Source organism: Propithecus coquereli, unplaced genomic scaffold (genome assembly GCF_000956105.1).
Source record: "Propithecus coquereli isolate 6110/MARCELLA unplaced genomic scaffold, Pcoq_1.0 Scaffold322, whole genome shotgun sequence".
Classification (NCBI taxonomy): Eukaryota; Metazoa; Chordata; class Mammalia; order Primates; family Indriidae; genus Propithecus; species Propithecus coquereli.
The window spans coordinates 392,270-405,793 of record NW_012148864.1 but is presented as its reverse complement, the minus strand read 5'-3'; the positions used below and the strand labels follow the sequence as shown (position 1 = coordinate 405,793).

The 13,524-nt window shown below is 37.8% G+C and overlaps 1 protein-coding gene across 2 annotated transcripts in view; it reads right to left on the bottom strand.

Moving 5' to 3' along the window:
* The window catches only part of SOX30 (SRY (sex determining region Y)-box 30), a 26,329-nt gene that overhangs the window by 8,845 nt on the left and 3,960 nt on the right, over positions 1-13,524 (bottom strand). Inside the window, exons 3-4 of one of the 2 annotated variants that reach the window (XM_012650386.1) lie at positions 12,339-12,518; positions 6,364-6,856 (exon numbers count right to left, since the gene is read on the bottom strand). In XM_012650386.1, coding sequence (XP_012505840.1) covers positions 6,364-6,856; positions 12,339-12,518 — 673 coding nt within the window. The remainder of the gene's footprint in view (positions 1-6,363; positions 6,857-12,338; positions 12,519-13,524) is intronic. The other variant, XM_012650387.1, reaches the window with a different exon arrangement.

The window sequence follows — 13,524 nt, the reverse complement described above, 5'->3', positions numbered from 1 at the left end:
CATCTGGGCCCTTTCGCCAGCAGTTTTTGTTGCCTCCCCCTTTTGTTTTCCTGTGTATGAATCATACTTCTCTGTTTCTGTGCATGTCTCATAATTCTTTTGTTGAAAACTGGACATTTTGGATAATATATTATGGCAACTCTGGATAATGATTCCCTCTCTCCCTCTCTAGGGCTTGCCTTTGTTGTTGTTTACTTGTTTGTTCAGTGACTAGGCTAGACTATTTTAATGAAGTGTATTTCCCCTGCAGTGTGAAACCTTGAGTGTCACTCTTTAGAGGGCACAGACTTGGACATAAACACAGTCATTGTGGGATGACATTGATTTTAGCAGGGCTCTCATTGTGGGATGACATTGATTTTAGCAGGGCTCTCTTTGATCTGATCTGTCTGTTAAGCCATCTCCATCATTTAGTGTCATACCAAACTGTTAGGCTCCACTAATTGCGAGGTAATTGCTCTATTGCTTTCAGCAATGTCCTGGGGCACAAACTGCTTCACAGCCTGATCCAATTATTAACAAATTCAGGCAAGTCTTGGTTTTTTTGAGGTCTCTGAGATTTGTTCTGACCCTGAGTGGCTATTCCTAGCTGTTTCCCTCGTTTCTCTGGTGAATTAGCTGGCCTACGGTTAGTTAGCATGTTGCTCTTAATTAAGAGGCGCCACCAGCCTTTTAATTTGCTAACCACCAAAATCTCCATGGTGTTTGAGAAAACCCTTAGGCTTGAACTTTCGCACACTGTTTCAAATAAAGTCAAGTTCCTTTGGAAAGAATTCTCTCCCTTGGCAAAATCTCCAGTCTTCTCAGCTTGCCTCTCTCTGCATAGAATGTTCTACAAGTGACCTGGGGCAAAGGTGATTGGTCAGAATTCTCTGCCTCTCATCCTTGGGGATGAGTTTCTATCCTATGAGCAGGGGCCAGTTGGGAAAAAAAGGGTACACAACCTCTTGGTCATACTCACCATTAACTTAATCTCTTAATCCGAAGGGGGATGAAAAATGCTGCCCCTCCCTGTGAGATACTATATCCCTTGATAAGGAGCTAAGGGGAGAGAGCCCCGTCTTCTTGGCCCTACCTCTCAGAATGGGGCTTCCATCAGGCTGAACTGGCGGTGGGGGTAGAGGGTGAAGTGTATAAGGGCTCAAGTGTCAAAGACTCTTGCTGTTAAGTTTTAGGAAATTTTCTTGCATAATGTTTCTTCATTTGCTATATGGCCTTTAAGACAATTTCCAGAGACTTTAAATGGTTGGTTTTATAAAATAGTTTTCACCAGTTACACTTGTTTGCTAGAGAGTGGGTCCATGGAGCTCCTCAAGCTGTCATCCCAGAAATGGAACTTCTTCTCACTTATCTTTTTAATCATTTGATTCTATTTATATTCATAGAGTTTTGTTCTGGGATGCAGTTACTTGGAAACAGTTTGATCCTTTTAGGTCTTGCTTTTAAGAATTTTTAGATGAGACCATAGCAACATTTGGTCTAGGGCTATCTGAATTAAAGCAAGATCCTTTTGAGGACTCGATACTCCATGAAATGTTTTCCAGTCTGGTTGGTGGGACTATTCCCAGCACTGTGTGAATGCTGGGCCCTGTTTTCACTAATCCTTTCAGGTGGTTCTTTCACCAGCTTTGGGTACTTTTCTCAAAAACATGCACTAATCAGTGCTTCAGTGAATACTCAATAGCGACCCTACATAAGTATCTGGAGTTCCATCTGTGTGCAGCTCTCTTCTCTCTGGTACTCTTATCCTGAGAAGTCTAGCAAATTTGGTCTCACTGGACTTTCAGCTCTGTATCAACTCAGAAATTCTGCCAGGATATTCTTGTATTTCTCCTCCCTGCACAGTGGTTTCCAGGCCAGTAAGCTGAGAAATGGTAGGGCTCACCTCATTAGCTTCCCATCTCTCAGGGATCTCTGTCCTTCATTGCCTGATGTCCAGCATCTTGAAAATCATATTTTCAAATATATCGTCTGGTTTTTTGATTGTTTCAGATGAGAGGTGAATCCAGTCCCCATTACTGCCTTTTGGCTGGAACAGAAGTCCTCTTTAATTATTTGAAATATTGATTTTTAGTCTCTTTCTGATTTCCAATTACCTCAAATTCTTGGGATGTTAATCCTCATTTGTAGCATCTACAGACTCTTGTTCTTAATGAATCTTTCCCTCATTTTCTGCTATTTTTTAAAGCTTTAATGACCATTTCTCCCTACCCCCACTTTGGAAATCCTAAGTGGCCTCCTGGATGGTGGAAGTGTTCCTCTAGACCAGGTATCCCAGGCAATTAATGTCGTGTGCTAATTTCTCAGCTTGGAAATGTCTGCATCAAGTGGATAGGGTGATTTTAGATTCTGAACCAGTGTGTAATTCACCTTGGAGTTTTGATTTCTAATGGAAATCACATAGAGCCCTGGGTAACAAGCTCTTTGTGTTTTACCTGGGTCAGTGACAGAAATTTTCTGTCCCTTTTAACAAGGTTAAAAAGCACTTTCAGGGTCCTGCCTTTATGGAGAGGTTTTAGTTTCACTCTCCACCTTGAGCACAGCCAAGGAATCATATCTCTTCTCCTTACACAGGCATTAAAACCCAAGTTCAGGTATTTTTTTGTTTGTTTGTTTTTAGAGAGACAGGGTCTTGATTTGTTGCCCAGGCTGGCCTCAAACTATGCCTCAGGCTCCAGAGTAGCTGGGACTATAGGTGTGTGCCACCATACTGGGCTTAAAACCCAAGTTTATAAACACTGAGACTAATTTCTGAATCTGAAAACTATCTCCAAGACCACCATAACTAATTTTCAGCTTGTTGGTCATTTTGGCATCTGGAGATTTATTTTCCTTTCTGGAGTATTCAGCTAGGTATTAAATTGTTCATATTTAAACTCAACATTTCTTGGTAGTTGCAGCAGTAGGTATTCTATGTTGACTAAAAGTCTATCATGTTTTGGGACTATAAGTTTCCCTCCCCCATAAAACTTTAGGCAAAAGTTTGTATATGTATATAGATATGCATTATCATGAGAAGAGTCCATAACTTCATTCAAATTCTTTTGTTTTTTTTTGAGACAGAGTCTCACTCTGTTGCCCAGGCTAGAATGCCGTGGAGTCAGCCTAGCTCACAGCAACCTCAGACTCCTGGGCTCAAGCGATCCTTCTGCCTCAGCCTCCCAAGTAGCTGGGACTATAGGCATGTGCCACCATGCCCAGCTAATTTATATATATATATATATATTTTTAGTTGTCCAGATCATTTCTTTCTATTTTTAGTAGAGACGGGGTCTCGCTCTTGCTCAGGGGATCCACCCGCCTTGGCCTCCCAGAGTGCTAGGATTATAGGCCTGAGCCACCATGCCTGGCCCATTCAAATTCTTAAATGGGTCTGTGACCCAAACAAAGGTTAAGAAGAATTGCTTTTAACCTTTGATCCATTTGCCTAAAGTTTCACAAGATGCTATTTATTCCTACAAATCCAGGAATTCTTTGAGTTTACCTTCCTTACTATATATATCTAAGTATATTTTCTATATATTTCAAGCTAATAAATCCTCATTTGTTTTTCATATTCTTTCCATATCCCTAATTGCAATAGATTTTTAAACTTTTTCCTTTATTCAATGGTCAAGAAAGTGAAGATCCCACATAACTCCCTTAAATGTGAAAATCAAAATATATTTCAAGCAGAAGGAAAAAGGAGTGGGGAGAAAAGAAGAATTAGTCTAAGGAATTAATGTAGTACATAGAAAGACAGTGTTTCAATAAATACATTATGAAGATGGTTAAGATTTGAAGGCAGGAATAAGATGTTAGCCTTCAGAGACAGGGATCAGCACTTCTGAGTTTCCATCTTTTTATAAAATGACTCTTTGATTAAACCACCTAAACTACTTAGTTTTTACTGCAGATACACAGGTCAAAATGGACTGTTTGGCAAACACAATTTTTTTAAATAAATAAACATAAATGTATACATCCACACACAAAATATTTATATATATCTCAAATGTCCATTAAAATTATGGTATTGAAATAGTTGGATAATTCAGTATATATATTGACTAGATTAGGAAAGAAATACTTTTTATATAAGATTCCATTATCAGCTGGGAGAATAGAAAATTCAGAATCAATTTTGTCATTTAGCCAGGCTAAATTTTACTGAAATACACTATCTAGATAAGCATAAATAATTATATTATCCATTTCCTTGGGAAAATTATCAGATACATACAGGTAGAAATCAGAAAAACAAATGAAAAATATTATAATTTATAAGACTGCTCCTTCTATTTTGGAAAACAAAATAGCTTACTGTTTGTAGTTGACATCCTGCTTTGACATTCTTAAAAGAATTAAAAATCAGTGTAATATTACTTATTCATTGCATTTGGTTCTTTCAATCGCATTATTATTAATTAGCAATAGCAGTATTCAAGAAAAAGGTATAGTTTCCGTCTTCTAAGAACATACTTTCAAGAGCTTCCTTTGAAAATGTTCCTTAAGATGTCAGATGATTTGTACATTAACAGCCAAATATTGTAGAAGCCTTGTCATGAGTAAGAAAGACAGACTTTCTATTTCATATGTAAGGAAGCATTGCCTGCCCAAAAGTCCACTTGTCTATGTGAGTTTTCCATTCAAAAGTACGTATTTTCCACATGATTCTCTGCTAGCAACTAACAGCTGCCAATCAAGAGGAGCCATTATATTAAGAAGTCTTACTGATGTAGTTAAAAAAAAAAAAAACAAATATGGAACTCAAAATCACACAGACAAAGCTTTGACTATTGGCTCAAAGCTATTTAACATATGATCAATTTATTTATCTGAAAAAGTAGGGGAGTATTATAACCAAGTCATAAAATTGTGAGAATTCCATGTAAAAATGCCTAGCTCTCAAAATACTAAAAAGAAGAAAATATAACAAACAAACAAAAAACTATAACAGCTAGAGTAAGACCGTGGTATACAGTCCTTTCTGACTCTTTTTCTCCTTTCCTGTGAGCAAATACTGTCCAAGACTTTCCTGTGTTACAAAATTAATTATGTAACAGATTAAATTTCTACAATTTTAGTTATGGACCTCAACGTTCTAAGTAAGGTCAAGTGTTCCCAAATCTACTCATTTATTAAATACCATCTCTATTCTTAATACTCTTCTTATAGCTAGGAAACATTTTGTAAAATTCTCCAAAACTCCTATAAAATCCTAGATCCTGACAGATAGCAGTGAGAAGAAATTATCAACCCCTGGCTTTAGGAGTCTCTTGTAGTTTGATCCTTTGAACTAAAAATACTTCTAAAAGCTGCAAAAGATAAAAAGTGTAGAGTCTACAGAAAAAACAAAACAAAACAAACCCTAGGTAGCAAACTCTCCCCTTCTCCTGATCTAATCCTCCAGTTCCACTTGATTCTAGGTCTTGAAAGGAAGCAATCCTATCATGAATTGAAGCAACACAATATATACCTCAAAAGTTGTTTCCTTTGATGAGTAGGTATGCCCTAGTGGGTAATATATTTACTTTCTAAGTAACCATAGAAGATTGGTGTTAGACACTTAACATTTCAATCTCAACAGGAACCATCTTTGTCTAAACATTTAATAGTAATTGAAAAGTAGAGGCTAATACCACTCTATCAGAATACTTACAAAGGAGTTAAGTTCTATCACTCCAAAACAAAAAGTTACACATTTGTTTTCCCAAGATATTTTCCTATGAAAATCAATCCCTTTATTGGTAATTTACATGGGAAATTTTCTGGTTTGGTAAAAAGGGCGCTAAGAGAGTGTGTAACTTTGAACTAGTCATTTAACGTCTCTTAGACCAAGTGCCCTCCTCTGTACCATTGCTATTCAAAGGGTGGTCCATAAATCAGCAGAATTGACAATCAGTTGGGAGCTTGTTAGAAAAGCAGAATATCAGGTGTACTATACCCCAGAATAGGATACTACTATACCTCAGACCTAATAAATCAGAATCTGCATTTTTAACAAGATACTACATGATTTATATACACTTTACAGTTCGAGAAGCACAGCTCTACACAATAACGGGATGTGACTAAATGATCTTAAGTCCCTTATAGTTGTTTTGCATGAAAAATAGTATCTGACAACATTAGAGCCTATATTCTCATGTGGCAAGAATCGCCTAGAGCTGAGTTCGATAGGGCATGCACTCTTTCTAGCTCCCCTAGTCCTCATCTGGTCCCCTTCATCTATTATCTTAACTGCTTGGCTCCTATTCAGCCTCTAAATTAGAATCCAAGCAGAACTGAGGAAGACCCCTTTTCAGTAAAAAATTGATGCCTTCAGAGGTAAAAATTCATTAGCTGTATTTTTAGGAAAAAGGAAAAAAAATTTTCACTTACCTTGATGGGAAGTAGTGAGGTCCGGGTAGGAAGTAAGGGTGATGAAAAGAGAATCTTGGTGGTGTTCCAAACAGAGTGGCTGGATGGCCAAGGGGAGGAGGCTGGTAGACATGCGAGTGTGGAATGGGAGGAGCCTGGGGGATTGGAGCACTTCTGGGACAAGTGGAAACACTGGAATACTCCTTGGGAGGCTGGATGGTGGAGGTTGCAAATCTGGCATGAGCAGTACTTGCACTAGTTGGAATCCTGTCGGTGCTCTCCAGAGAGACAGGGGTTGGTCTCTTCACAGAGTGACTGGCTCCAGAATGCAGCCGATGAGTGTCCGTTTGGGAAGGCCCAGCAAAATGCTGGGGTGAAAGTGCTGGGCGGAGGGGCAGGCTAGGAGCCTGGACGGCCATCTGGCCAGTACTGGAGACGCTGGGCTGGAAAAGTGTGATGGGGCTTGGGCGCTGGACTGCAGGTGTGGGTAGTTGGATGGCAGGTGGGGCTTCACCTTTAGAAATAAAAATAACATAAGTCAAGAATTAATTGAGTCACTCCATGTTTTTCCTCTTTCAGTAAAATTTAAAAAACTGTCCAAGCAGAGGCCTTCATTAACCCCGTTACTTAATAGCATCATCATATCAAACCACTCTATTTCTTTTACAACATTTTGAACAAACTAAAGTCATCTTCTTTCCTTATTTATTTACATTTTTTGTCTCTCTTTCCCAACTAGACTCTAAGTGCCAATGAGAAAAGAGACCTTTTCTGTTTTGTTCACTGTTGTGTTCCCAGGGCATACAACATTCTGTCTGCACAGAATAGGCTCTCAACAAATACATTTTGGATGAATAAATAAATGAATAAAATTATTGATTGATAATTTGAAAGAATAAATACACACAAATGCTGGTATGCATACATTTGTATGCATACATTTCTAAAACTATAATATGAAATTACTGACAGTAGTTGCCTTTAAGAAGCTGTCATCTAGGAGAGGGGATAAGGCAGTAGGAAAAGCTAAAATTTCATTTAACACCTACTATTTGAATTTTCTATTTATCTAAATATATTAATTTTATATTTAATATTAATAGGGGTGCCAGAGTAGTAGTATAGGTCATTTTTCTTTCATTTTGTAAACTTCTCTATATTAAACTAAATTATAAATGACATTTAATTTTTTAGTTAGAAAAAACTTAAGGACAATTAACAAAATTGTTTCAGTCTATTGTATTCAATGTGACAACAGAAGGAAATTTCCAAGTGACACTAGGACTTGCCACAGGCCAACCCTTTGTGCTAGATATGAAAGGAGTACTATTGCAGCAAGGCATGGCGGATAGGACAGAATTTTTAAAGGTAGGTGAAACAATTGGGTTTTATCTTTCTATTCCTGAAGAAGACAGGACTGCTGTTTGAGTTACTGAGTTCTCCAAATGACATACCTAGCCTAAATTTAACAAAACTGTCCTGAAGAAATACAGATAGATGCTGTAGCAATAGAGTCATGATCCAGTTTATTCTGATAGTTAGGTGTCTGTTAATAAAGAAGACGCAGGCTGGGTGCAGTGGCTTATGCCTGTAATCCCAGCACTTTGTGAAGCTGAGGAGGGAGGATCACTTGAGGCCAAGAGTTTGAGATCAGCCTGGGCAACACAGTGAGACCCCATCTCTACAAAAAATAAGAAACATTAGCCAGACATGCTGGTGCATGCCCGTAGTCCCAGCTAATAGGGAGGCTGGGGTGGGAGGATCACTTGAGCCAGGAGGTCAAGGCCGCAGTGAGCTATGATCGTGCCACTGCACTTCAGCCTGGTTGACAGAGCAAGACCCTGTCTCAAAAAATAAGAAAAAAAAAGGAAAGAAAGATGCAGTCTAAGAACAGACTCTGTGGTTAGAAATGTCTGTCAGAGGCTGAAAGAAATGTGGGTCTTCTTTCAGCCTTATCCATGTAAGACCTCCCTCCCCTTCCATCTCTTCAAATAAGGCAGATAATGCCCCTCCTAAAGCTGGAAGTAGGGAATTAAGGGCCACATCCCTCTGTTTCAAGATGGCCTTTGACCCAGTGAAGTAGAGGAATGGGGTGTAAATAAAGCTGTCCTTTCTCAGTTGACAAGGTTACATGGACTATCCCCCCGGCCCACCTGTAAGGCACAGGCCCTTGTCTGGCCTTTCCTGATTCATCAAGCATAAGGTAATTTCCCTTCTCCACATTCCCTGCAAACCTTGTAAATCTATCACTTATCATGAAACAGTGTAAATCTCTGTCATTACTTGCATGTATGCCTCCCCCACTACAATCAACAAATTGGGAGCTTGAGAGCAGGAACTCTCAATTCCTGTTTGTACCCCAGTATCTAGCACAGAATCTGGTTAATAAAAATAGTTAAGAAAAGTGTGAATAGATGAAAGAATGAACTAACAAATGAGCCTATAGCAGATAGTACTTCTACCACTGATCTGCTATAAGGAGATCTAAACCTCCTCTAAACGAATATGAAGCCAGGCTAACTTGTAAAATCTGTCAAAATTTTATTACTGGGATTGTCACTGTACTCAAGGCATTTGCTGCAAAAATCTACCTCTCATGCAGATTTCTTTTTCCTATACCCCGTATGAGGAGCTCTTTACTCCTCAGTAAAGAAGTATAATCTTCCTAGGCAAAGGAAAAATAAATTACAAGAGCCATACAGAACCACTGACAAAGCTTCAATTACTGAAGAAGGAAGGGACAAATCTTTTACCAAATACTCTTTCCTACCAAAGATTTTCCTACAAAAGAAGAGGTGGCAATCAGGCACAGGGTGATAAGCATGCATTCGTATAATTCAACAAACATTCATTAAGCAACTAATATGTGCCTGGCACTGTTTCGGTCTGAGGTAAAAAAAAAAGATAGATACATAGATCTATAATATTTATCTTGCAAAAAAATATAGACATAGAGAGTTATATGGAAGTATAATGAAGATGTCCTAAAGTCAAAATCAGGTTGCTAAGCAGGAGGTTAAACTCTGCAAACTCCAGTTACCTCTGATAAACTGTCAGTGAATAGGGAAGACTTGTGAAAAAAGCAAAGCTCTAATGTATCAAACTGTAGATAAGGGATGGTAGAAACTAGTCAGTCACCTGTTTTCTCTACTTCTAGCACACAGCTAGATTACATTTCCCAGCCTTTCTTGCAGTTAGGAGTGGCCATGTGGCTAAGGGCTACCCAATAAAATGTAAGTAGAAGCAATATGCATCACTTCTGCGACTGAGACTGACACATGAAAGACACGCATGATCCTCCATGCTCTTTCCCCTTTTGCAGGTCCATGCAACCAGTACAGTGGCCTTGGATGCCACATATAAAAGATAGCAAAGCTATAGGGTAGAAGAAGCCTGGATCCATAAATCACTTTTTGGAAGAGAGCCATCTACCAACCAGAAACACCCATTTCGGACTTTACATGGGTAAAAAATAAGCTTTAATTGTGTTTAAACCATTATATTTTAAAATTGTTAAAGCAGTTAGCATTATCTAACCATTACATGAAGAGGAGAATTTTAGATCCATAATATAGTATGACAAGGACAAAAGAAAAAACAAAAAATCATAAATAGTTTTAAACAATTCCTGCATAACTCTCACCATCCACTCCCAAAGAGGAAGCATCCATTACATGTACTGAATGGATGAAGGGTACAACCAGGCTTTTATGGTGTGGTTGGTATGAACAGTGAAGGACAGGGAATGGCAGAAACTGAGGACAGACCAAATTTTTCTACAAGAAGAAACTTTATAGAAGTAATAAAGACAGGAAGACCAGTATGTGGCTGGGTGAGAGAGAAAGGAAAGAAAAAAGAGCAAGAAACATAGAGATAGATGGGGAATGGAGAATTGGGAAGAATAGTTAGGCAATTGCTAAGAAAAGTAGGGCTCTGGGCAGAGACAACAGTAATGAGGAGCCCCAAGAAGATTTACTGTGTTGAACCACGTGATTTACTCTGTCCCTGCCTCCTCAAGAAAACTTACAATAAAGAGCTACATCACTTTCCAAGGAATTTTTAAGCCAGATTTAAGTTTCTTATGGACAAAACATTCTGCTGAAATGGACCCAAGGCTGGAACAAGACCAGCTTTTTTGGATTATAACAGTATCAGAATCATGCAAGTTTTTGTTTTGTTTTGTTTTGTTTTAAGCAAGAGGAGGTAGGCAAACTAAAATAGCATGTCTACTACCAAAACATTAAAACATTAGTAAATATTTTTTGAACTAAAAAATCTATAGAAAATTTACAGAAAAGTGAAAGATGTCAACTGAATTAAGATATAATAAGGAAAACCAATTTCAGGCTTGAGAGATAAAATGCAGAACAACAAAATAATTGAACCAGAAAATTCATATATGTACAAAGTGACATTTAAAGGTCAAGTTAAAATAAATATACCTCTTACAAAAGTTCTAAACGCCTTTACATGAACTTGAATACTAATATAAAGTGGTGATAGTGGCATAACTGGCATCAAAGACATGTAGTCAAAGATATCTAAAGAGAATTCTGGTCTATCATCCTATAAGTAGTTTTAGAAACTAGAAACAGAAGAAAAGCTTGGGATATGGTATTAAATATGAGAGACGGAGTAAGCATAATGTACTGGGCATAAAAATAATACCAGCCAAGAAAGGTACTATAGATTCTATGAAAGAAATAGTGAAAGCAGTCATATTTGTATCTATCATTTCTACAACTACCTTCTGAACTCTTAGATGGCAGAGACAATAAAAACATTTTTATATTTTGTTCCTAGTAGACGTTAGCTCAAATAGGTACTTAATAAATATTAGGTAGTAGAGGCAGCAGGTAGGCAGGCATGCAAATGTAGCACTGGAATGTTACTCAGAAATAGTCACTGAAATGGGAGAATACCAAATTACACTGCCGGATTTCAAAAAGATTGACTGCATATCTTAATGGGATAAAAATGTGCTGGGAAGATCTGGTATAGGACAAATGACTGATTATTAGAACAAACAGTGAAAGGTGAGAGTGCCTGACTGTGCTGGGAGAGAACAGGGCTATAGGATCAGCTTTCCGCATCTTTCTCTTTAGCCTAGATATCACGAATGTGGCTTTGCTATTGATTGCTTTGCTATTGATTGCTAAAATCATACATAAAAAATACTGAAAATGCATAAGATTCTAAAAAGTCAATTTCCAAAATATCTAAACCTCTCAGCTCATTGGGGTGGCTTTATTACCAGAAGGATCTGAGCAGGTAGAAATTGGAAAGAATAGTGGTTTTAAGTAGTTTTGTCCTAATAATTTAAGATAAGGGATAGCAAGTAGCTACTGTATAAAGCTCTTCCTGAAAGATGGTTAACATAGGTTCTTGTAAAACAAACCAATGACGGATAGCTCTATAACAAGTTTTTAAGATACTAGATTCTCAATTTTTGGTCCTTAAAATCGACGAACAGGAATGCCGTAAAGAACTGATAATGGAGGAGAAATTTAGGGAGATACAATATAATGAATCAAACAAACATTTGGTAGAAAATATTACTTCCATTGCTTTTCTAGAGCAGTGAGAGAATGGTCTTAACAGATCAGTATCATTACTAAGTTCCAGGACAGGATGCCTCATACTCCATTAGCAAGGCATTCTTTTATGTTGATAGCAAAAAGACACTCTTATTTCCTATTGAATTACCTCAGTCATTTCCTGCATTATCTGTCTAATCTATGGGCTCATCCTGATTTGCTTAAAAGGTCTGAGGTTTTAGACATGGATTATTTGCTACTCTGGCAAACCAACTGCTTTGATGTCTACTGAAATTTTTCCTTTTCCAATTTAATGTCCTCACTATCTCTCATCTTGATTGTTTTCCTTAATAGTATTGTTCCAAATTCTTAAGTCTAATAGAAAGAAAATTTCAACTTAAAAGGTAAATTTTCATGCAGTTATCAAAAAAATAATAATCTACAATAAAACCAACTCACCAACTGGATGAGTGATGGTGTTCTGTAGGCTGGGAATTACCACAGAGTAGGTAGGTGAGCGATAAGGATAAATTGTTGTAGGATTTGTAGAGATGATATTGTGTGAGGTACCAGAAAATACATTGGAAACACTTAGAGGAAAGCGTTTTCGCTTCCCTGGACGAGGCTGATAAACCCAACCTATAGAAGAAGATAAACTACTTTTAATATAAATGCATAGACCCTATTTAACCTTTAAATAGTTCTTTTCATACTAAAAATACAAAGCACTTTAAAGTTTTTTAGAAAATATGTTATTGTCTAAAGTATCTTTTGCAGCTCTATGATACGCTATTTCTGTGAATGACTTCACTGTGTATTTTAACATACAAATCCATATAGCTCCTAACTTGTGGCCAGTGTTGTAACCCATAATTGAAAGGAAGATCAAATGTCTTAACTCCAATGACACATAACTGAATCTGTTGTAGAATCAACATCAAAGCCACTGAGCTTGAATCCCAAAGGCTTTCCTCTACCTATAAAACGATTCCCCACTATGACATTATTCATTTCCTCCTGCTTCCTCACTCTCTATAAGACGCAATTGTTTAAAATTGCAATGCGATAATCCCTAATGACCAGTCACTATTTTTATGCCTAGTTCAGGAAGAGTCACTCTCCTAGACTTGGCAATCTCCAAGCCCACAAACAACTCAATTTCCTTCCAAAGTCAGAATGGTGGAGCTATGGCAATTGTAGCCACTGTATAACTAACTGGAAGAATCACTGGTTCCCTGTAGATGCTGCCTCTGACCTGCCCTCCTAGAACCTCTCTGCTCATATTGCAGAAAAAAATTTTTCCTACCATGCACAATCATGTTGGCCAAGTGCTGTGCATTTTTCCAAGTTTAATCTCAATGTCCTTACTGCTGGAGAAGAAACAAGACTCATTTTATACTACATCATAAAGGGGATAAATCTATCAATCAGAAACCAGGACTATGTTCTGACCACTGTGTAATATTAAAATGGAGCACGGTGTTAATCCTTCTCATTAGCTTTTTTTTTTTGAGACACAGTCTTGCTCTGTTGCCTGGGCTAGAGTGCCGTGGTGTCAGCCTAGTTCACAGCAACCTCAAACTCCTGGGCTCAAGCAATCCTTTTGTCTCAGCCTCCCAAGTAGCTGGGACTACAGGCATGCACC